Source organism: Pezoporus flaviventris, unplaced genomic scaffold (genome assembly GCF_033815535.1).
Source record: "Pezoporus flaviventris isolate CSIRO_AGI_PZ_B2104156 unplaced genomic scaffold, CSIRO_AGI_Pfla_v1 ptg000005l, whole genome shotgun sequence".
NCBI classification, from domain to species: domain Eukaryota; kingdom Metazoa; phylum Chordata; class Aves; order Psittaciformes; family Psittacidae; genus Pezoporus; species Pezoporus flaviventris.
The window spans coordinates 7,440,736-7,464,044 of NW_026892553.1; the positions used below are offsets into that span (position 1 = coordinate 7,440,736).

The 23,309-nt window shown below is 54.0% G+C and overlaps 2 protein-coding genes and 1 long non-coding RNA gene across 5 annotated transcripts in view; 2 read left to right on the forward strand and 1 right to left on the reverse strand.

The window, feature by feature from the left end:
* Positions 1 to 23,309, reverse strand: part of LOC133265431 (uncharacterized) — a 223,902-nt gene that overhangs the window by 147,969 nt on the left and 52,624 nt on the right. The gene's annotated exons all lie outside the window — the stretch shown is intronic.
* On the forward strand, positions 1,296 to 11,726 carry FATE1 (fetal and adult testis expressed 1). Its single transcript, XM_061445941.1, has 7 exons — positions 1,296 to 1,495; positions 3,876 to 4,103; positions 4,645 to 4,799; positions 5,467 to 5,555; positions 6,484 to 6,645; positions 9,139 to 9,217; positions 9,655 to 11,726. Exons 2-7 carry the CDS (start codon positions 3,908 to 3,910, stop codon positions 9,784 to 9,786), a joined length of 813 nt encoding a protein of 270 aa, XP_061301925.1. The 5' UTR covers positions 1,296 to 1,495; positions 3,876 to 3,907; the 3' UTR covers positions 9,787 to 11,726.
* On the forward strand, positions 13,567 to 21,409 carry CNGA2 (cyclic nucleotide gated channel subunit alpha 2). Of its 3 annotated transcripts, XM_061445931.1 has the most exons (6): positions 13,567 to 14,344; positions 14,526 to 14,633; positions 15,777 to 15,947; positions 18,200 to 18,307; positions 18,750 to 18,856; positions 19,521 to 21,409. In XM_061445931.1, exons 1-6 carry the CDS (start codon positions 14,058 to 14,060, stop codon positions 20,939 to 20,941), a joined length of 2,202 nt encoding a protein of 733 aa, XP_061301915.1. In that variant the 5' UTR covers positions 13,567 to 14,057; the 3' UTR covers positions 20,942 to 21,409. The 3 variants fall into 3 exon arrangements, with proteins under 3 accessions (XP_061301915.1, XP_061301916.1, XP_061301917.1); XM_061445932.1 differs by lacking the exons at positions 13,567 to 14,344; positions 14,526 to 14,633 and adding an exon at positions 15,610 to 15,694; XM_061445933.1 differs by lacking the exons at positions 13,567 to 14,344; positions 14,526 to 14,633 and adding an exon at positions 16,511 to 16,608 and having other exon boundaries at positions 15,840 to 15,947.

The window sequence follows — 23,309 nt, forward strand, 5'->3', positions numbered from 1 at the left end:
CCTCACTGTTCAAGTGGCACAGGGTGGCGTTTTTCCACAGGGAATGTGGAGGTTCAACACCAACCTGAAGCTCCAGCCCCTGCTGCTCACTTGCTTGCCTACAGTGGGATGGGGGAGAGGATCAGAAAAGTGGCTTCAGACACTGTTTAACAGGTAAAGCAAAAGCTATGCACACATGGGCAGGCAGGGGAGCCATCCCCAGGACAGCGGGGCTCTGTATCATGTAATGGTTACTTGGGAGGACAAATGCCATCACTCTGAACATCCCTCCTTCTACCCCCAGCACAGGGGGATGTCTAACTAGGCACAGCTAGATTTCCATCTTGTGGGGTGCTGGGGCTGACATCTTGGAGGTGATGGAGGCAATGGCACCAATTCTTCCCCCCTCCAGCACAGTCCCTAGCGAGGAGGGGATCAGATCCGTGTGCTGTGGGGCTGGCAACAACCCCCCCCCAACTCCAACAGGAGCCTCTGCCTTCCCTGGGCTGTGGTTGAGAGCTGGAGGGTGTCCTGTGAGCTATGACCATCCGGTAGGTGAAGTGTGGAAGGATTTCCTAAAGTCTTTGCAAGGATTTAGGTGCACAAGTTGTCCTGCTGTTCCTCTGTGTGCTCCTAAACCTCTTAGATAATCCCCTTTAAATAGCAAGACTGGGGCAGCGTGGGATTTATTTTAAGCCCTTTCAAGACCAGATTTTACGGTCAGGTCTTGGACTCTGTCCCCATTCAGAAGTGTTTAAAACTGTCGTTCATCCCAAACGGATCATTTTATCGCTGCAGACTCCACTGAGCGGCAGGAGAGATTAGCTCTGCCCCAGCTCCCTGCTCGCATGGCCGCTGCCTCCGTGCTGTGCCTGCATTGGGGCGCCAGGAGGAGCCGCGCTGAGCCCTCCCCTGGAAGCGTTTGGGCTGCCTGGAGACAAGGGAGGGGGATCGAGCTCTGGGTCCGCTTCTATCCCGGGTGTTTCCCCGTGTCAGGAGCATCTCTGCGCTCCCGCAGCCCCTCTGCTGCCCCCGGCAGGGCTCCGCGCTGATGACCGGTGATTACCGGCGGCGGCTTTAAGCGCGGCGGGAGGGCGGGTCGTTGGGTGCCCCGGTGACACCGGCCCCGGCTCCGCCCCGGCTGGCGGTGCCGCTGCGGCTGTTTACAGGGCCCAAAGTTGCTCTGGACGGCAAGGGAAGAGTCCAAGTAAGTGTGTCCGCTCCCCGCCCGTGCGAACCGTCCCGGGGCTCAGGAACCGACGGGCTCTGCTGCCGCTCCCCGGCCCGACGGGACGGTGTCCCCCGCAGGGGGCCCATGGAGCACCCCGGCCCCGCTCCCACCCCGCGGTGCTCAGAGCCGGGTGTCGTGCTCGGATCCCCCCAACCCTTCACCCCATGGCGCTTCCCTAAGCCGAGGCCCGGGGCTGCTGAGGGGTCACCCCGGCTCTGCGTAGCCGGACCCGAGCGGGTGACAGAAGCCATTCCGCTGCCTGTCACTGCTCTCTGTCGTGACAAGGTACAGCCCCGAGGCAAAGAGCAGACCCGCGGGCGGTGTCGGCGCCTTTAGCAGGGAGCTGCGCGCCCCAGCGCCCCATTCTGAGCGATGCGGGGGGTGCTGGAGCAGGCTGGGATCCCCTCCTGCCCCGTACGGAGCTGCGGAGGGACGAAGAGAGGGCGGTTGTGGGGTTTCCCCTCCCCAGGGCAGGTTTTCCTGACTTGCAGGGCTTAAACCTACTCACGGGCTTAGTGAGCCGGAAATTCCCTGTCGCTGCGAATACAAGTGCCAAAGCAGAGCCTGAGAAGGAGTCTTCTATTGGCAAGGGAAGGGAGGTTGCTTGGCAATAGCTAGGAAAAGCCCTAAAGAAAGTTAAAGGAGGAAATCCAGCCACTTAAGCATTTTGTTCTTATGGGTTTTGACAGCTGATCTCTTTTTTTTTCCTTAATAGCTTAGTCTCTCAGAACCTGCTTCTCACTCCCCTCCCTTTGCTCTTTGGGAGCTGCAGCAGTTTCATAGGTGATTAGAACATGAACCGATGTGCCCTCTCCAGATTTATGGTTATTAATATCTGCTGGCTTCCCGGAGAGCAGCCTGAGAGAGCAGCATAGAGCATTCGCTCCTCTAAAGCACCAAAAACGTGAAGGAGGGACCCTGTGGTCTCCACAGCTGTGGGGCTGGGTTTCTGATACAGGTTTCTCCTGTGGGACTGACTCTGCCTTGGGACCATACAGGACTTACTGCCCTGCTCCTGAGTGGAGGCTTCCCATTTTATCTGAGGTTCTGGGGAGAAGCAGGGTGTGTGTGTATTGTGACACTCAGGAGCTGGTGTCACCCGTGCCAGGATGGGGGCTCGGCATGGTGGTGGAGGACCTGCAGGGCAGCCAGGGGCTGCTGTGCCCCTGCACAGCCTGTTTCCAGCAGCAGCCCTGGGTCAGAGCTGGTCAGGTGAGGATCTGATCTTGGCTCTGTGTGTCTGGAAGCAGGAAATTGCCCTAGCTAATTTCTGTCTCTTCAATGAGAAGGTTTTTAATGACAGAGGAGGAGAAAGCAGGGTGAGGCAGGTGCTGGTTACAGCTGCCGTGGAGCTGGTTCTGCCACCCTCATGTGCCTGGAGTTACAGGGAACAGGATCATGGCTTGGGTACTGTTTCTGCTGCGGTCCTTTGGGCGTTGTTGCTACAACCGAGGGATTTCCCTCTGCTCCTCTCCCCTGGGTGACATCCTGAGGCAGGAAAGGGGGTCCAAAGCACCCCGAGAAGCGTCAGCGAGGGTGACAGTGGGTAGTCCTAGCTGGTGCTGCTGCGAGCAGCCTGGTGGGCTGGAAATGCAGCATCGGAGACCTGGCTGCTAAATGTAGTCCCTGGATCATGAGCAGAGAAGGCAGGGACCCTGCTTGCACACCTCTTCCCATTTCTCTTCCTTGAGAAAAGGAAAACTCTGTTCTCTGTCTGGAGACAGCCCCTCTTACGATGGAGATTCTGACCTGGCAGCAGAGGGTGCCCTTTCTGGGCACAGTGAGCTCAAAGGGGGCAGCAGCAACGAGGGTGCAGGGGTCTCTGCATGCAAGTGGCGCATCTGGGGCAGTGCTGAGGTCTGGCTGCTTCAGCAGCCCTCACTTGTTGAGGTTTTCTCCTCAGCTGCAGCTTGTTGAGGAGGTATGGAGAGCTGGGAGCCAGGAAGGTGCTTGTGGGGGCTGTGTCCCTCCTTGGTGCCGGTCCCCTCCTGGAAGAGAGTGAAGCTGGCGCTGGCCTGGGGATGCTGGTGTGCTCCTCTCCTTCCTCTGTGGGAGGACGGCTCAGCATCTGGAAGCTGTGCTTGGGGCCAAACCCATCTTGTTCAGCTTGGTGCAGGTCACTCAAGGAGATGGGTGGGGAATGGGGGACACTGCAGCCAGTGTGTGTGTGGAGGAGTTAGAGTGCTCAGGTTTTCTTGGGATAACCTGGAATCTTGCCACTAAAATGTGTTTTGTTTATAGGAAACCTCATTTTTTTTCCTTGAAGGTGTGTGAACACAGAAATGTGCTCCCAGCCCTCCAAAACACTTTACTTCTGGATGTGTGTTTTTTCCCCACTAGTTTTTTAGGCTATACTGAGCTGCTTTCAGGTGTGCTGAACTATTGCCCTTTCCTTGCAATCAGTGGAGGCAATAGGCACTAAACTCAGGCTTTGCTCCCCTTTCTTACCCTGCCAGACAGGAATTCCACCTGCAGCAGCAGCTCTGCATCCTTGCTCCCACCAGTGGGGCTTCGTGGGACACCCTGTTCTTTGGGGCAGCTCTGACAGTGTGAGTTGTTTCTCCTTGAATTTTAGGTGTCTTACAGCACGTGTGTGGGTGCCAGTTTGGAAGAGTTCTTGCCACCACTTCTGCTCAGCTCTCTCTTCCTCTGTGTGAAACCCCAGGGTGCTCAAGCAAGCTGAGGGCATCAGAAAAGATGTGGCTGTTTTGGGGACCGGACCCGAACCGCATCCGCTGTGACGTGCCCTTCACAGAAGCCATCAGCCAAAGGATGCAGGTTCCCAGCAGACTGAGGGTAGCAGACAGCTTCAGCCCTGTGGATGAGGAGCCAGTGACGGAGGAGGTGTCCCCTTCCCTTCGGATGCACATCCCTGATAGGATTTCTCTTGCAGGTGATGTCCTGGGTTGATTTTTGGGGTGGTTGAAGGTTGATGGAGCACTACAACATCCTAGGGAGTAGGATCCCCTTATAAAGCCCCCAGTGGTTTGCTTTTCAAGAGGAGAGGACAGGGGTGGACATGGCAGTCAGTTTTCTTCTCAAAGGAAGGACAGGATGGTGGAGAGATGCTTGGGCAGAGGTGGCCAAAGGTGAGCAACAGAAGGCAGGAGGTGTCTTAGTTTCAAAAGAGGAGCAAAATGTGGAGCATCTCCTTCCACATCTCTTCCTCACTTCTCTGCCCTCGTGGCCTTTGGTAGGCTCCCTGCTTTGGGATGCAGGGACATGTGGCCCTGTCTCATTGAAAAACAGCTCCAAGCCCTCACTTTCCTGGAGCAGTGTGGCTGGTGGCTTTCCAGTCCCTGCCTCTCCAGGCTGTCCTGCTGCTCACATCTGCAGGACATGTTTTTTAATGTACTCCTATATGGGTGGATCCCTCTTCTCCCCTGTCCTGAGATCATTCCAGTTGGTTTAATCCTTCCCTTTCTCCTCTCTAGATACACCAGATGCCAGTTTGAGGCCCATGCTGCTGACCCCGCAAAAGGAGGTTCCCTCCGTCATGGTGCACATGGAATCTGCACAGCCCTGCCATGGGGATGCCCCTTACCTGCACATCACCAGCAGATCGAGCTCCCAGAAGCGCAAGCGATCGGTACCGCATTGAGGGCGGATGGGGCTGCCGTGGTGGGAAGGGGCAGCAATCCCAGAGCTGGGTTTTCCCAGAGGTCTGGTATCAGTCCAAGCCAGAATCCATCTTCCAGAGTGCGATCTCTTCCTCCAGGGCCCTAGGAATAAGGGTGTAGGGGTGGTGGGATTGCTTTGTGTCCCATCAGCAGCACACACCTGCGTGCTGGGACACTGATTCAGCCACATCTCCTACTGAATTTTGTGAGCAGGAGATAGGCTGAGTACAGGGCCCCACAACGGCCTCCTGCTACTTTTAAAGTCCCTTTTCAACCCTGTTTCTCCTGGGTGAAGTGCAAGAGGAGCTGTTTCATCATTGCAGCGTACAGGGCTCTGGTGGAAGAGCTAAAAGCAGATCTTGACCTTGTGCGAAACGAAGGAGAGGTCCTTGACATGGGCAGGCAAAGGCTTGGTTTGGCTGCTGGAGCTGCTTTTTCAAGTGCTTGCACCTCCCTGAGATTCAAGAGCTGTTGCTGCATGCGTTAAGCTCTGGATTTCTGATCCCAGTAGAGATCAGATTTGCAGACTCCTCGCTGGTGACCCTTGCTCTGCACTGAGCATGGCTCCCCACCACCAGGTTTGGGGCTCGTGTCATGCTCCCCGCACTGAGTGCTTGATGTGTTTGATGCCAACAGGGCCACCACAACAGCAAGTCACGGCGGGAGAAGACCTCAAGTGACGGTGCCCTGCTGGCCGTGCACAGCCCGGGCCAGCACCGTGAGCGGTGAGCATGAACCCGGAGCTGCCTGGGGCGGGTGGGATCAGCATCTCCTGTCCCCAGTGCTGCTTTGATGCTCCCTGGTGTCAGTGCCCTGAGCTGGGGGGTATCCAGGTCAGGGCAAGGCAATGCCTAGCAAGTCCTCCTCTTGTGTGAGAGGAACATGGCTTTGGTGTCAGGTTCATACCAGGCAGTGCTGAGGCATCTGTGTGGATCCCCAGGGTGATGAGCTCTCTGCTGAGATGCACATGGGAGAGCTGTCGGTCCTTGTCTGGCCATTGCATCAGGAGCTGCCTGCTCTTCCTTGTCCGCATCTCTCTGGCTCTGCCCATCTTCCTCTCAGTGCTTTGTAACATGTTCTCCTGTTCCAGCACCAGAATGGCAAAGTGCTGGGGGCTATGGGCAGGTGACCACTGGAAAATGAGGCACTAGGGCTTATGGGCTTCCACAAGGGTTGTTGGAACTTGTGGCACCTTGCAGATAGAGTGGGCTAGGAGGACACTTGCTTTTCAGCTCTTTGAGTGTAGCTTGTGAGAAGCAGCACGGTGACAGCGATCCTCTGCTCATGGCCTTGGGCTCCAGAGACTGTCTAGTGGAGAACTTGCCTCCAGTTAATCGCAGAGCAGAGCTACCTTTCCCCCTATGGTCCAGGGCTGTTCTGGGTGGCAGGAGAGCTGCTTTCTGCACTCACCGTGAGAGCAGCTGGTGAAGGTCTGGTTATCACACAGCCATGGTTGGTTTCGGAGCAGTCAGGGGCCTGCCTCTGAGCATGGGGGCTACTGGAGGGTTTCTCCTATTGGTTATATGGGGGTCAGGGTGAGGATGGTATTGCCCAGAGATGCTTGGAGGTGCTGAAGGGCACTGCCAAATGCCAGGCTGTGCCTGTGCTGGACAAGGCCAGTCAACAACAGGCGTGATTCTGTGTGCACCCCAGGCTGGACCCATGCCCCCTGCCCATGCGCAGTGCCCCGTTCCCCCTCCTCACGGGGTCGGGCAGGATCTACTCCATGCAGAACATCTTCCAGACCATGTACCTCCTGGGCCAGATGCTCTTCTACCGGCTCCGGAGCTCCCTGCAAGACCCAGTGCCACCCAGGTGACTGGCTCCTCTTGAGCCACCTCGCTGCATTCTAAGGACTCTCCTTTGCCTCGCTAAGCTATGTTACAGGCTCTGTAAAGCTCAGACTGCACGGCGCAGGAGCAGGACGGTCCTGCCTGGCTGCTCCTTCTCACCTGTCCTGTCTGCCAGCTCCGGGTGCCTGGCCCAGGAGCATTGGGTGCAGCCAGGCACTGCTAACCCAGCCCAGCCTGTGCCTTCTGCTTACCTTAACACCAGTGCCCCGAGTGACCAAACGCTGCCTGGGACACTGCTGGGAGTTCAGCCTCCCTGCACTGCCAGGCAGGTGCCAATTTTACTGCATGCCTTGGTGGAGAGAAATGTGTGAAGGGGATTGAAATCCAGAATGGCCCGATTTTAGGTCCTGCCCCGAGACACCCTCTCCTGAAGGCTGCCGGCACCCTTGGCTGTATCTTGGTCACTCGTAGTTACCCTTTTCCACTAACTGGCTGCACTGCGTTACTTATCCCATAGCTGGTGCCTCTGGCTGGGTGCAGTATGCCTGTGTGCTCACTGCAGGAGGTATGTAGTGACCTCAATCTCTCTGGGTGTGCTGGAGCAACTGAGTCCACGACACTTTTACCTCTGCAAGAGCAGTACATTTTAACATGTTCAAAGATGTCATTGAAGCCTTAGGGTGTCCCCACTGCTCTGAGGCTGCTCAGCACCGGGAGGAGCATCAAGCTGCTTCTAATTCTCCTTGAGCAAAGCTTCGGGGCAGAAAAGGAAGAGAGTGAGCATCCATCATCAGTGGCACCCCAGCCTTCCCTCCCCAGCTGGTGTGGAGGTGCAGGCAGAGATGCTGGAGGATGCTTCGTGTTGTCCCTGATTTAGCCACAGCAGGCTGACTGTCTTTGGAATGAAGTCAGAACATGCCAACAGATCTGGTTAGTGGCTATGTAACACCTTCTCCTTCCTCCCATCAGCAGCAGGGGAGGTTTAGGCCATAGTACCATGGTAGCAGTAGGTTGCGGAGCTGCTGCAATGCAGTGGGGTGGGTGCCAGGCCTCTCCCCAGGTCTCCAGCTCCCTTTAAAGCTAGCCACCTTGACACGCCTCTTTGTGGTACTTTGCATCATTTCAGAGGCACCCAGTATCTCTTTGGTTCGACAGCTTTATGCCTCTGCAGCACTGAGGTGACTTGTTTATCCTGAGGTTTTAGTAAAGAAAAGCCTGGTGTTGGATACAGAATAGAGCATTTACCTGACAGTGACCTCTTGAAGGGGGTGAGTCACTAGAAGGTAATTTCTAGCCTCCACTCCGAAGGTTGTTCACCTGGATCAGCTGGGACTTTCAGTCAAAAGCTGCAGTAAGTGTCCTTTGTGAATGGCTCTGTGCTGGGGGAAATTGGATTTCCTTTCTGTCGTGACTTTCATTTTGCACTGCAGTTACATTACATGGAAGTATTATCTCACAAATGTATTTTCAGACAGATTCACTGAATCTCCACATGCTGTCCTGGCCTGTCTTCAGTGAGATCAACATCGTGTTGTGAACAGGAATAGATACCCTCTCTTCCCTGAGGAGCTGTGTTAGACGCGCAGTAACCTGTATGGTACCAGCAAGTGCTTGTGCCCATTGGTGTGCAGGGGGGAGTTCTGATTGCAGAAGAGCTGATGTAGGGCTAGCCCCTGAGGATAGGGACAACAGACTGAACATGAAATCCTGATTTTTCTCACTGTGGATCTACTTAATTTAGTGGCTGGGTCTCCAGAGGATGCCCTGGAGATGTGTAGTCTGCATTGCCTCTGCCAGTGCAGCGGCTAATGCCAGTGGTGGCCTCTGGTTCCAGGAATGGAAGGAAGTGGTGTGTGCTCTGGTTGCTCATTTATGTTTCAAGCTGCAGGTAAAATTTGCTATAGTGGCAAAAAGTGATGCTTTATTTTTGTCAGAGGAGTGGGGAGAGTGAGTTTGTGGTACCTGGAGGTACTAGAGAGGAACAAATCCTTATCTTGGCAAACATGGGACCGTTTCCTGCTGGTTGATGCACTTGCTCACATAGTTGTCCCCAGTTGATGGCCACTTCCCACCAGTGGAATCCTCGCCTGCTGATGTATATGAGATCATCCTTCCATTTCAGCATTGGCCCTGTGATACGTATTTACCTGACTGGCTCTAAAGATGGTTTATACAGCCCTCAATGAATTCCTCTGACTGTGAGGATGGATGCTTGGTAAATATGTTTCCTCTCTGTTGAACCTCTAAGGAAATCCAAGCATGTGTTTTCCCTGTTGTGTGTCATGTGTTGTGATCACTATGGGGTGCATGGTGGAGGGGTCTAATTATGCATGATGGGGGCTCAGAAGAGATGAGGAGGTGCTATGCAGGTGCTGTTTCCTGTCTCCTGATGCTGCATCCAGACAGCACATCCCAGGCATGCTGCCTGCATGGCTCCCCGCAGCAGTGCCATGCATGGGGGAAGGCACCTCTCAAGCAGTGTTTGTCCCTCTGCATCTCTGCTTTTCTTCCCCAGCTCCCAGGAGGCTGGTCTAGCCCCGGAGAGTGCCTTGGAGGAGGCTGGAATGACTGAGATGGCAGCAATGAGAAAGCAGGTGAGCTGGGGGTGAAGGGCTGGGAAGAGCCACTGGAGGTGAGTGAGGAGGCTCTGGGGGTCCATTGCTCAGTCCTGATGGGCTGGTGTTGCCAGTTAGTCCCAGCTGATGCTGCTAATGGAGAGGCAGGGGAGGACTTACACGTGTGCTGCCCCATCAACCTCCAGCCCTGAGGGAGCTGTAAGGCTGCAGGAGACAGCCAGATCCCTCTGTCTGCTGGTGGTAAAGGGCTCAGATACTCTTCTGATGGGCAGGATCTTGGCTCAGGAGCTAAGGATCTCTGCTAGTTCTCCCACACAAAGACGGCTGCTGCTTTGGCAAAGGAGGACCTGAAGGAGATGGCAGTTCCCACCCCTCCATCTGTTGCTGTCCCACAGCTCTGGGGTGCTCCAGTGTCCTGCACAGGTCTGGCAGCATCCCCACTGCTTCCCTTGCAGCTGACGAGGATCTCGAGCAGGGTGCGGGTGCTGGAGGAGCAGTGCAAGGCCTCGCAGCAGAAGGAGATCCTGGTCTACTCCGTGCTCATCTCCGCCTGCCTTATCAACACGTGGCTCTGGATGAGGAGATGATTCCCTGTGCCCTGACCTCTCCTGCCTGGCGCTGGCAGGGTGGCTGAGGGCAGAGCAAGGATCCTTGCTCATGTACTTGCAGTCAGTAAACCTGTGAAGCCATGTGTTTCCTCTGACCTTGACCTGCTTTTTTCACTGTAGGCCCTTGAGGATCTGTGTCCTTTAGACCCTAAGGACAATGAAGATGCCATCCCTCTCCCATGCTCTAGCATCAGAGGCGGGTGAGGGAAGTGATGAGGCTGGACCTTGTGCCACAGCAGCTGGAGATGGGTGTTGGGGAGAGGTGGGGTACTATAGCACAACAGGCATAGTCCCAGGGCTGGGCTGTGGCTGCAGCTGCAGATGCTCTCTGTACCCTAGCAACCACCTTGTATGTTTGATGGGGTCAGTGCTCCTGTGGGAAGCTGCTGTGAAGAGCCCAGGTCTTGTGGCTGACACAGGAGGTGTGTGTGTCCTGCACGGAGCAATGGAAGACCCTCTGGTCCTCCTCCTGTCTGCCAGAGGAGATGCAAACCCAAGGCACTGTTTGTGGACACGAGGTCCTGTAACAGTCCTAAATGCTGGTGGGCCCAGTCCCCTGATTCAGTCCCAGCTTGGATAACCCAGTTCTGACCCCATGGAAGTCCTCAGCCAACTGCTGGGGTCTGTTCCTTGTCTTGCACTCCAAAACCTGCGGAGTGGTTGAGTGTATCTAAACTGCTGGTGGGTTTTCTCTTCCTTGTGCCACTGCTTTTTGGTGGAGGTTTACTGCCAGGTCTCCCATCCCATAGCCCCTGCTCCAGGAGGTACAGAGCTGAAGGAGCCAGCAGTTCCCATCCCTGCTGCTGTGCAACCCTCTTCTCGGCTCCTGTCCTGCTGGAAGCGCTTCAGCAGCATGTTTGCAAACATTCAAATCCAAAGTGACTGTAAGAGCGTTGCTGAGGTCTGGGCTTATCCTGCAGCTTGGCTCTTTCCCAGGGAGATTTAAATGGGAAACCTCCCCGTAGTGACTCTCTGGATTATGAGACCTCGTACCAACAGTGATAGCACCAGACAGGCCATGGAAAATTGCCCATTTGGGCAGCAGTAGATCTTTGTTAGGTTGCCAATGCCAGAGGGCAGGATTGCTCCAGGTCTGCTGCCAAGCTGTAACTTCAGTGATGGTGCATGAACATAGGTGAGGGGAATCCTTGGCCTGGATGCTCTTTAGCCAAAACCAAGGCCAGCTCAAAAGCTTTGCCATTTCTTTCCTTCTGCGGAGTTCAGTAACGCTTGGAACTGAGGTGACTTTGAGATGCTTTCGGGGGTTCACCCAGCACACCTGCTGGAGCTGTGCCTGCAGGCTCTGGGGCAGGCTTTGGCACCTCTCTGTTCCACCTATCAGTAATTGTAGCTGCACCTGCAGGTCACCCAGGTGTCCCAATAACTTATTCACAGGCATGAATGCTTGGGTGTTTTCTGCCTGCATCCATGGCTGTAAATCTGGACACTGACTAATAAGTAGCTGTCCTAATGTAATTGCAGCTCTGAACCTGTGGCTGAGAGCTGAGCACTAAGATATATTGCAAATGAGCGCCAGGATAGTGTGGTGTGGTTCCTATGGCTTGTGGCTCAGGGATGTGGTGAGGGTTACCAGGGGACCTTACACAGTGGGTCTGTATAAGGGGCTGCTGCTGAGGAAAGGAGGTGAACAGTTTGCCTGGTTTCTCTTCTCGGAGGGGTTTGGAAGAAGCTTGTGTTGGGTTTCCTTTAAGCTGTATTTTAGGATGAGAAGGGCTGACCCTTTTGGGGACACGACACCTTCAAAGTGAGGATTGAAGGTATTTGGGAGAGACATGATCAAACTGTATGTGTTCTCAAAGGCAGGTTAGAGGGGATACAATACGACTTTTATGTGAGGTTTAAATCTGGAAACACTGACCCATAAAATGCACATATTAATAAAGACCGTGTGTTCTGGATGTGTTGGGGTGTGATGGCTTTATGGATTTCCTTTCTCTCTTCCCTGCCTTCTCCTCCCAGCTCTGCCTTGTCCCAGGGCAGCACACGTGGCAGTGCTGGCTGTCTCCTGGGGTCACTGCCACAGAGATGTGCATGGCAAATAATGTGTCTTGTGCACCATGGGGCTCGAGGGAGCAGCTCCTGGAGCTGCTTTTGAAGGCAGCAGCAGGCAGAGAGCAGAAGGAGAGGTGAAAGCGGGGACATGTGCCACTGGCAGTGCTCCTGGTCTGTGGTCCCCAGTGCTGAGGACAGGAGCAGGGTGATGTGCCCCTTGCTGCTGGGTGCTCACCCCACCAAGGCTGCAGAACATCCCTTTCTACCTTCAGGCTCCCTGCTGCCCGGGTGTTCAGTGAGATCAGAACAAGTGGAATTAAAGGCTTTGAAGGAAAATAAAAGGTAAACCTTTGATAGCAAAGGGACTCCCGGTGCTGGTGCTTTCAGATCAGCCTCACACAGGGTGCGGGACTCTATGCACACAGCAGGGGCTGATTAGGCAAGAGACAGGTGAAAATTAACCTCTTCCTTACTGCCTTGAGGATGCAACTTCTTTGCTAACTGGCTATGCTATAAGAATGGTTTTGTGAAGAAAATACAAAGGCAGAAACTGGTGAAAGAAGCATTTCGTGATCACCTTCAAACACTGCGGCTGTCTTCGCTGGGACTCCGGAGCAGCACATTTGGTCCCTGAGCGCAAGGAGAGGTAAATGGATGGGAGGGTGTTAAAACGTGTCTACTTCTGCAGATCTTCCATCAGAGCAGTAGCTGTAGCACGGCCTGTGAAGCAGGAAAATGGAATCACAGGATTGTTAGGGCTGGAAGGGGCCTCTGGAGATCATCTAGTCCACTTCTTCCCTAGGGAGCAGAAGCAGGCAGCCCAGGACACAATCTTGTTGCAGTCCCTTGTGTGCAGGACCTGGGGGTGGGCTGGCTCTGCCTGTCCCTGGGTGAGTAGTAATGCTTCCCTAAGATTTGCTGGGGACTCAGGAGCCACTGGACCCAGACCTGCTCAGGATGGCTGCAATCTCCTGCTGGGCTCTGCCCTGAGAGATGTCTGGGGTCCCTTCTGCCACTGAGGAAGTGACAGGGGGAGAAAGAGACGCATGGGTAGGGAAATGGAGCATCCCTGATCAGCACATTTCCCTCCTCCCCTTTCATCCCCCAGACACAAAGGCTGGCTGCTATTAACAGCTCTGAAGTGCACCTTGGTGCTCAGGATGTTGAGGATGCTCAGGGGATGGGTGTGCTGCAGTGACGATCACCTGCATTTGCATCCTGCAGTGCTGCTCCTCTGCTTGGCCAGGGAGAAGAGCAGGAGTGCACAACTCTGCTTTCCTGGCTTGGCTTTGCAGCTCAACACTCGTTTGTGGAAGGCTTCAGGGGACACCAGGCTCGTAAGTGGACAGTGGTGGCCTCTCAGCAGAGGCTTCACTGTGCCTAGGGATGTGTGACTGCCTGTGCGTGTGGTGGGGATGGAGCCTTTGTGCGTGTTGGCAGAGGTGTACAAGGCATTGCCTTCCCCAAGCAGAGCCTCTGCTGTGCAGGCATGAGTGCGTGGTCTCCAGGACCCTGCCTTATCCTTGCAATAGAGGTATAACGGGTGTGCTGTGCACCCAAGGAGGAGCAGGTGGAGTGGGAATACATGGTCTGGGTAGGGCTGGGCAATGCCTGTGTGCCTTTGGATTTATGTATCTGCAGATCTGTGTTTCTGTGAGGTACTTTGGCACTGTGTGGTCTATAGTAGGGCACAGCAGAGCAGTGAGGGCTGTGCGTGGTGCTGGGGCTGAGCAAGCCCTGTGGGCAGCTCTCACTTATTAGAGACAGACCCTGGTGAAATTCCACTGCTCCACAGCAGCCCCTGCATGTTAATGTGGGGTCTTCTCTGCTGCTCTCTGAAGCCAGGTGGTAGCTCCTGCCAGCAGGAACCTCAGCAAGACTCTCTTTAAATAGCAAACCTTAATGTCCAATGCAGGGCAGAGATATGTGGTGATGAGAGATAGGGCTCTCTGGGCAAGACACCAGCAGGTTCCCGTGCCCTGGGGAAGGAGAGCACTTGCTCAGGTGCAAACACCCTTGTACACAAAGTCATGCATGACAGCATCTCCCTGCCAGGCCTGGCCTTGTGCTTGCACCCCTTATGAGTCTATTTTCTCATCCTTGGGCAGGCAGTGGGGCTGAGAGCCATGGGCTCGTTGTCATGCCATGACTCACTGGGGATGCTGTTGCCCCAGCAATGGCTGAGGAGCCAGCAGCATCTTTGATGGGGTGATGTGAGATCTCTTGGGGAGGGTGAAATGCTCTGCAAGGCAACACAGCATCAGCAAGGTCTGGGGGTGGAAAACACCCCGCGGGGTTTGACCCTCTCTTCCTATGCTGCGTTCAAACCACATGAGGTGTCCTGCACGGCTGCTCCTTGTGCCTGTCTTCTGCTCTATGCAGGTCTCTGGGGCAGGGTTTGTGCCCATGGTCTCTTCACATGGAGGATGATGGCCAAGAATAACGGTCTGCAGAGCTCACCGGCCAACCACCACCCCTGCCCACCCGGGCAAGCCCGAGTGGAGGGGACAGGGCTCACCACGAGGTCAGGCTGGTCCCTGGTGGGGTTGGGGGAGGCAGGGCTGGGGAGGGTCAGCTCTGTGTGTGGCTGAGACCTGGCACGGGCAGGGCTGGGATGCCCAACCTGCTTCCTCCCATTCACCTGGCTGTGGGTGGGTGCCATGATGGCACAGTGTGACTGAGATCCCTCTCTTTTCCTGCTGCAGGACCTGCTCAACCCCAGCTGACACCTCAGAGCTGCAGAGAGGAACTCCCTCGAATGGAGGGGAGCAGCCGCCTGCCTCTGCCTTCCAAGGCAGGAGAACCTTGGCCAGGTACCTGCGTGTGAGCCTGAGCCTTCTGTACCTGGCTTTGACCCTGGGGTCAGCATCCCCTCCTGCTATATGGCATTCAGTGGCTGCAGGGACTGTGAATGGTGCCATGGAGAGAGCTTCAGGAGGGAATGGTTTCATCACATTTGTGTGCCTGGGGGCTTCTTTCAGTTGCAGGCAGCCTCACTCTGTCCCATCACCCATGCTTTCCTCATGCCCCTGCGGGAATGGCAGCAGGACTGGGGAAGGAGCCATGGGACTCTGCCAGGGTGAGCCCTCTTGCTCATATTCTTGGTTCCACACCACAGAATCATAGAATAGTTAGAGTTGGAAAGAACCTTGAGATCATCAAGTTCCAACCCCTCTGCTGTGTCAGCCCCCTGCAGAACTATGAAGCAGTTCTGGATGGGAATATCAGATTTTAGAGGAAGCCCCTTGCTTTTAAATTGCCCTCTTCCTCCTTTTGTTGTTGTTTCTTTATTACTAGCTCCCAGCTCTCTGGGTTAATGCCCTCCTTTTCTGCATGAACTAAGATGGACGCTTGAGGCTCCTGCACTGGCTCCCCCATCAGCTCCCCTGACATTTCAGCTGCCAACAGCATCCCGCAGCTCAGCCCCTGCTGCAGGAGGACCTGCACCAGGGAGCTCCGAGTGCAGCCCTGCCCATTGTGCACCCTCCCCTCACCAGACCAGTGCAGGCACTCTCCTCTCTGCACCCCGAGCTCTGCACTGCAGCCTCCCCTCTCACCGGCTCTGTCTGGTGCCGACGCTGCCACCGCCGGAGCAGAGCTCCCGGAGCGGGCTCTCAGGCTGGCGCTCCCCATCCCCTGCCCGAGAGCCGCGCCCCGCATCCCCGGGCCGGGCCGCTCTCCGCAGCGGGGCTCTGGCTCCTGGACAAGTCCTGTCCCCCGGGGGCTCCCCCCGCTCAGAAGTGAGGCTCGTGGGCCATGAGCTTCCCCTCGCCGTGGTGCTGAAGGCTCCTCTGGAGCTGCTGCCCTCAGGAAATGACCAAATGAGCATCACTGCAAGGGAGGAGAAAGGAAACATTGGGGTTTAGAGGGACCTGTGAGCGTTTTCGTCTCGGCTGTAACCACTCCGCTGGTTCTGAAGCCTTCTCCTCGCTCTCTTTCCTCTTTCCCTCATCCAGGATAGTCCGGCTGGTGATGGTGCTGAGGGACTGGGCCAGCAGGAGCTTGCACGAGGAGCAGCAAAAGCCAGACCCCTTCCTTGAGCGCTTCCAGGGCACCGAGTTCCAGGCAGCGGCTGCCAGAATCGCCAGTGACCTACAGGATGAGGAGACCGAGGAGGGAAACAAGAAGTAGGGTTGCTTTCCTGTGGCCACAGCCGTCCTTGGCTTGAGACAGCCATGCAGTGATGGTTGATGGATGGGGATGGGGATGGAAAAGGGAGTGGTAGGATGCAGTGGTAGGAAGGGTCCTCCCTGCCCTCTCCGGCCAGCCTGGCACATAGGGCCTGGTAGTCTGTCCCTGTGGAAAAGACCTGGACTGTACCTTGCCTATGTGGCCTTCTCTTCCCTGGTGCATGCCCTGGTGGGAAGCACACGTTGCATGGCTTGTGACAGCTAGCAGAGCTCCCCATTTCCAGAGCAGTTCAACGCTAGGGTTGGTGTTCAGAGCCAGCCCTGGGTCTGTGAGGAGACATACCTTCAGCTTTTGTGCATATGGGGAGCTGGGGACAAGGCAAGGGATGTGGGATCTCCATACAGGAGACCACAGCAAGCATGAACACATGGGGTTTGCCAGTCTCATCATCTGCAGGATGAAGGGAGTGTGTTTGCTGCCCTGGCCTCCCCAGGAGCAGATGCTGTGACGGCAGCTTTGTGAAAAGGCTCTTTCAAATCCAGCCCTTTCATCTCCTCAGCTCTCATTCCTGGTGCAAAGCTATAACCTGGCTTTTCTTCTGCTGGCTGATTAAAGGGCAAAGCTCATGGACTCCTCTGTACCCTGCCATTATCCGTGGTAATTAAAACACCAAGAAGCAATTGTTTTCTGTAGGAGAAAAAGATCTGAGCCTTGTATCCGGGCCTTTACTGGGCATGGAAATTGTTCTGCCCTGTGAGGTTAAGGGGAGATTGTTAATTATCAGAGGGAGATGAAGCATGCCCTGAAAGGGCTCTTGGTGCCATTGGACTCCTGAGGACATGGTGGTAACTTCTGCTGTTTTCTGGTCCACAGCTCCACAGGCAAGTACCATAGGGCAAGTAACCACAGGTAACGCTGAATGTGAGCTGCTGTGTCCCACAGCCATGGGAGACTCCATGGTTGCAAAGCCTTAAGGAAGAGGCAGATTCCCTCTTCCTGGGCTAACCCAGAGCTCTGGTTTCCACATGGCATGGGCAGCGCTGGTGATTTAAAGCTGGAATTACCATTATCAGCATTGTTATTGAGGTTATTAGTGCTTGTGGGTGTCACAACAGAAGTGTCTGGCTACGGGTGTCAGTGCTTCCAGTGTGCTGGGGACCAGGAAATCCCTATCTCAAAACCCATTAAAGTGGCTCTTTCTGAGCAAAAGATAAGCACTTCTAATGGGGAAGCTGGACTGCAAGCTTGTCTGTGCTGTATCCAGAGGGAGTGTGAAGGACTGCTGCTGGGTTTGTGCTGAGTGCTGCTCCCCATGTTCCGGGCACTGTGAGTGCTGCCGCCTGTGCCGCTGGGGAAGGAGACTTCAATGCAGAGGTTTTGCTTTTGAAGCTGTCAGAAGCAATGGGGTGGGCATGGGGAATCTGTTGGCAAGTGGGTTGTTTTTTTTTCCTATCGCTGGAGGGAGTTTTCCATGTTCAAAAGTGGGAAAGGAGGGAGGGGAAAGAGTTTTGCCCTACCAGGCTGCAGCCACTGAGCTTATCTGCCCAGCTGCAGAGTTTCTCTTCCCCCCAGCTTCTCCAGTGAGATCTGGCTACCGGAGCACACACAGCTAATCTCAGAGTCCCAAGATGAGCAGGATCAAACACTTGGGAGCAGTTCAAAGGCTGGACCAGGACTGAGCAGGCTGCAGGCAGGCAGCTACAAGCAGCATGGTGATGGCAGCATTGCAATGCCAGCTGCCCTGGGTTGCTGCTCTGGGGCTTGGGCATCTCTTGGTGCTCTCACTGATCTGCAGAACACTTTCCTTCCTGCTCTAATTGATCTTCTTTTAAGATCTGCTAATTGATCTTCTTTTAAGATCTGTCTGGCATGGATCCATACCTCATCTGGGAGAGGTAATGTCATGTAACAAGAAGTTTTCTGATCATCCTCTTCCACACATCTGTTTCTGGCTTTGATACTGTGGTGCTGGGTGTATGTAGGCTGCCGGCTCTGCCTTAATGTCCTACAGTTTCCTCTTCTGGTACATTAGTGAGCCCAGTTTTAGGGATAAAGAAGCTTAAACAGTGCTGGACATTTTTACTCAGCACTGCTGGGATCGTTTTTATCTTACAGACTGACACTCAAGCTGCAGCTATGTTTTAAACCAGTCCAGTGCAAGGGTTAAAAGATGGTTCCTTCCAACCCTATTTTCTGTATTTAGCCCTTTATTTATACATTGCCAGCTCTGGTTTCTCTCTGGTTCCAGGAAGAAATGGCAGATCTTTGTGGTGGACCCTGCAGGGGACTGGTATTACTGCTGGCTGGCTGTCATTGCAGTTCCTGTCCTCTATAACTGGTGCTTGCTCGTAGCCAGGTGAGTTGGGAGGTTGTAGGCTCCCTCTCTCCTCTATTCCTCCTGTTCACCTGGTTGTCATTGCTCAGCTGGTATCAGACAAATGACACTGGTGGTGCTGGGGCAGGTATGAACCTAAAGGAAAGGGATCCCCTGCTATCTCTGTGACTTCTATGGTTCAGAGGCAGAGCATCCATCCTCTGGCCCTGGTTGGAAAGGACCATGATTTTGGGGTAAAGCTGTAAGGTATATCTGGGAGGTGGTTTCAAGACATTGCTTCACCTACGTGAAGAGAGGACAGGGTTTTCAGAGAAGGGGGTTTTAATTTCTAGGAGAAGAGGGGCAAATGGCCAAGCTCTGTTGCAGGGTTAGGAGCCTCAGAATCAGCCTATGCATCTGTAATAACTGGAGATGATACGGAGATTTGTTGGTCTCACCACCCTAATTTATGACCTTCCTCCAGGGCTTGCTTCAATGACCTGCAAGAGACCTATGTTGTCCTCTGGCTGGTGTTAGACTACGTCTCGGACTCTATCTACATTGGGGACATAGTGATCCGCCTGCGCACAGGTAAGCAGAAACAGAACCCTTGCTTGTGAGTGCTCCTAAAAGTGGAGATGATCTGCCAGGGAGAGACCTAATCTACAGCTCCATTAGAGGGAGGGTTTTGTCTCCCTTGGCAGTCACTAATAGGAAGCAGTCTCCACAGAAAGAATCTAATGAGAAAAATCTGAGAAACGGAGTCAGTTTCAGAGTGAAAGATTAATCATCCCAGCTTCCAGCTTCACCTTTGAATAATTGTACCAGATTACCTGCGTTGCTATTAGTGTTCGGGCATAGTTGAAGGTCTGCATCTCTGATTTTGCATCAGTTCAGCTAATGAATTATCTACATGAGAAAACGGTAGAATTTAGTGTTCTCAGAACGTGGCAGGTAGCTGTACATTTCTGTTAGAACTGTAATAATTCATGACCTGGAGGATGGAAACCTTAGTGTCCCCATCTCTTTGTAGCAACAAACTAAATCCCTAAGTGGTATCTTTAGGTGGCTTTTGCCAGATGAAGTGTAACAAAAGCTTGTAAATGGAGTAGGTCAGGTGGAAATGGTAGTATTTGCATGACCCTGTGCATACATGTGCATGTCATCCCATAAAATGTTTCTCAAAAACACTTACAAACCCTGCAGTAGAGTTGAACATTAGCCAAGATAATTCTGTCATGTGCTTGTCCATTAGGTTTCTTGGAACAGGGGCTCCTGGTTAAGGACACGAAGAAGTTACGGGATAACTACATCCATACCTTACAGTTCAAGCTGGATGTTCTCTCCATCCTGCCCACAGACCTGGTGTACTTCACTGTGGGATTGCACTGCCCTGAGTTGCGTTTCAACAGGCTGCTCCGCTTCTCCCGCATGTTTGAGTTCTTCAATAGGACCGAGACCAGAACCAGCCACCCCAACATCTTCCGCATCAGCAACTTGGTTCTTTACATCCTGGTCATCATCCACTGGAATGCATGCATATATTATGCCATCTCCAAGGCCATAGGGCTTGGAAAGGACAGCTGGGTCTATCCCAACATCACAGACCCTGAATACAGTAATCTGACCCTGGGGTACGTCTACTGTCTCTACTGGTCTACCTTGACTTTGACTACTATTGGAGAGACCCCTCCGCCTGTGACTGATGAAGAATACCTCTTTGTGATCTTTGATTTCCTCATCGGTGTCCTCATCTTTGCCACCATTGTGGGGAATGTGGGATCCATGATATCTAACATGAATGCCACTAGGGCAGAGTTCCAGGCAAAAGTTGATGCTATCAAACACTACATGCAGTTCCACAAGGTGAGCAGAGACATGGAAACCAAAGTCATCAAGTGGTTTGACTATGTGTGGACCAACAAGAAAGCAGTAGACGAACGGGAAGTCCTCAAGAATCTCCCTGATAAGTTAAGGGCAGAGATTGCCATCAACGTTCACCTGGAGACACTGAAGAAGGTGAGGATATTCCAGAACTGTGAGGCTGATCTACTGGTGGAGCTGGTGCTGAAGCTTCGCCCTCAGGTGTTCAGCCCAGGGGATTACATTTGCCGGAAAGGGGACATTGGGAAAGAGATGTATATCATCAAGGAGGGGAAGCTGGCTGTGGTGGGAGATGATGGAACGACACAGTATGCTTTGCTCACTGCAGGAAGCTGCTTTGGTGAGATCAGCATCCTCAACATTAAAGGCAGCAAAATGGGCAACAGGCGCACAGCCAACATCCGTAGCTTGGGATACTCTGATCTCTTCTGCTTGTCAAAGGAAGATCTTATGGAAGCAGTCACAGAGTATCCTGATGCCAAAAGGATCTTGGAGGAGCGTGGTCGGGAGATACTGATCAAGGAAGGGCTGCTGGATGAGACGGCTACAGAAGAAAGCACGGAAGGGAAGAGCATGGAGGAGAGGCTGGACAGTCTGGCCTTGAACTTGGACACACTGCACACACGCTTTGGCCGGGTCCTGACAGAGTACAATGATGCCCAGAAGAAACTCAAGCAGCGCATCACTGTTCTGGAGTCCAAGATGAGGCAGCAGGATCTGGAGGACTTCTCTGATAGCTCAGACAGTCTGCTTGAGGATGAGGTGAAAGCTTTACTTGGTGGGACACCATGAGGAGGTGCAGAGGTCAGCTGGGTGATGTCTGGCCTTCTGCTGAGACAGTGTTTGCTATTTCACAATGCAGATCCTAAGGCTGCCTTGCCAGGGACTTCCCTCAGGTCCTTAGCATTGCTGCTGCCACTGCCTTGATGGCAGCTCCTGAGATGGCCCCAAATGAGGTGATTGTCCTAGCTCCTCCTCTGGCCTGTCGCTTTTCATCTGAGACCTGGGACTTGGATCACTAAAAAGAGGAGAATGGCTAGTGCCACTGCTAACATTTCCTTCCAGCTTCTGCAGGAGGTCTATGCCCATCACATCTTCTTCCTCCTATTTGCCTTAGTAGAAGGTGGGACGTGAAGGTTGCATGGAGGGGTACCTGGAAAAGTTTACCTCCCATGTATGTTGTGGTGGTCAAATCACCCTGAAATTAGAAATTGGGGTAAGATAAAAAGTTTTTTATCATCTCTAAATTAAATTGTAGGGTTTCTGGTTTGGTTTTTTTTTTGGTTGGTTAGTTTTTTGTTTTTTTTTAATTACTGAGATGATTTTGGTTGCAGACGAGGTGGTTTCTGCTCTGCCTTTTCTCACAGCACCAAGAGCCCTGGCTCGCAGCTGTCCCTTTTCCTGTGATTTATGGACCCCGATCTTGCGGCTCGTTCTTTGCCTGCTCCGTTCGGCGCATTCCCCCCTCCAGCATCCCCTGGGGAGCCGAGCCGAGCTGCCGCCCCGAGCAGCCGCTGTCGCCTTGCTAGTGCGGCGCGGCCGCCAGCAGGGGGTGCTGTGAGCCGCCGAACCGCCGCGCCTGCAGCCGCCGAGCCCGGAGCCGCAGGGGACGGCGGCGGCCGCAGCAGCCGGACCCTCGCTGGGTACCTGGGTTCGCGTCCCGCTGCGATGCCAAGCGCCGGGCACGGGAACCTGGAGTGATTCCCGATGGAGCCGGAGCTCCCTGCAGGGAGAGTGCTCAGGCATTGGAACAGGCTGGCCAGGGCAGTGCTGGAGTCACCGTCCCTGGAAGCGTTCACAAACCATACAGATGAGGCCCGCAGTGCCATGGGGCAGTGGGGGCCTTGGCAGTCCTGGGGTAACGGTTGGACTAATGATCTTAAAGGTCTTTTCCAACCTGGTTGTTTCTATGATTCTCAGTTCCCTTTTGCCTGCCCCATGCACCTAATCCGTGCCCCTCTCGCTTGAGAGCCTGGGGGCTTTGCATCTCTGCTGCTGCTGCGGAGCAGGGCTGGCCAGGGCATGCAGCCAGCCTGGGGCAGCGGGTGCCTGTGATCCCGCCTGGCCCGGGGACAGGGAAACTCCTGCCTCCGGGCTGGGGAACTGGCAGTTTAGGGGATATTCAGGCTTATTCCAGGGGAAAAACCCAAAAGGAAGCAACCCCCCTCGCTCCCCCACTTCTAATCCCGGATAATAGTCCACACGGGAAATTGTAAACCTTCAGACAAATTACCCCAGAGGGTGGCTTTGTGAATGCAGAGCAGATCCTGCTTGTTTCCTCGCGGCGACAAGCCAGGAAATCAGAGACTGATGAACCACTTGACAGGCCTGCTAATGAAATTAGCAGCAGCTCCATGGCTCTTTGGGTGCACAGGACAGGCAGATGTTGGAGTGGAGCACACAGCTGCACTCAGTTCCCAGCAGGGTGGACATGGGGCACATCAGATACAGCTTTGGCTGCTGCTCATTTTACAGATGGTTTCGGTAGGTACCTATCCCCCCATAGCCTCTCCTGGAGATGGGGAGCAGTGGGCTGCTTAAGGCTGCTCATCAGGGCTGACATCCAGGAGGAAAAGCTGAGGGTGCCCAGTGTAAGGGTCTGCTCAGCACCTTGCAGAGGCTTGCCCATGCACAGCGACACATTAAACTGTTTTATCTGTGTATTACCGGTCGTTTCCTTCTTTTAGGTCTCTCCCATTGCAAAATATAATGCCCCATACCACAGAGGCTTTCTCAACTGTGTGATGTGGGTGGGAGACATCAAATATAGATGAAACATATTGAGGTCAGACCAGGGGGAAATGTATGTGCCTCAGCAGGGTTCCAGTGCCATCCATTCCATTCCAGTGCCATCGAACCAGAGCTGCAGGAGAAAGGCTGGGATTCTCAGGTGTACCAGCCATGAATGTGTTATGTGGAACTGGGTTTCCCTCCCCTCTGAGCATCGCTTCTAGGAATGAAATCATCATTGCTGGATGATAGCCAGAAAAAGCTCTCATCCGCCTTTGGGAAACGTAAGTACCCAGTTCACAGCTGGGGGGAATGGAGAGACGTGCCAGGGAGCAGCAGTGATAACCCCTGCCTCCCTCCTGCCTGCTTCTTGATTTTCTTAAGAGGTTCATGAAGAAGCCACTTTGGTGACTGTGAGCAAGCCCCTCTT

What these genes read in the sequence shown, in the direction of transcription:
- FATE1 (XM_061445941.1), top strand. Translation starts at nt 3,908, where the DNA reads ATGTGGCTGTTTTGGGGACCGGACCCGAACCGCATCCGCTGTGACGTG. An exon ending in CCGGGCCAGCACCGTGAGCG is followed by an intron (nt 5,556 to 6,483) that starts GTGAGCATGAAC and finishes TGTGCACCCCAG; the next exon opens with GCTGGACCCATGCCCCCTGC. An exon ending in TGGCAGCAATGAGAAAGCAG is followed by an intron (nt 9,218 to 9,654) that starts GTGAGCTGGGGG and finishes CTTCCCTTGCAG; the next exon opens with CTGACGAGGATCTCGAGCAG.
- CNGA2 (XM_061445931.1), top strand. Translation starts at nt 14,058, where the DNA reads ATGCTCTGCAAGGCAACACAGCATCAGCAAGGTCTGGGGGTGGAAAAC. An exon ending in ACCGAGGAGGGAAACAAGAA is followed by an intron (nt 15,948 to 18,199) that starts GTAGGGTTGCTT and finishes CTCTGGTTCCAG; the next exon opens with GAAGAAATGGCAGATCTTTG. An exon ending in AGTGATCCGCCTGCGCACAG is followed by an intron (nt 18,857 to 19,520) that starts GTAAGCAGAAAC and finishes CTTGTCCATTAG; the next exon opens with GTTTCTTGGAACAGGGGCTC.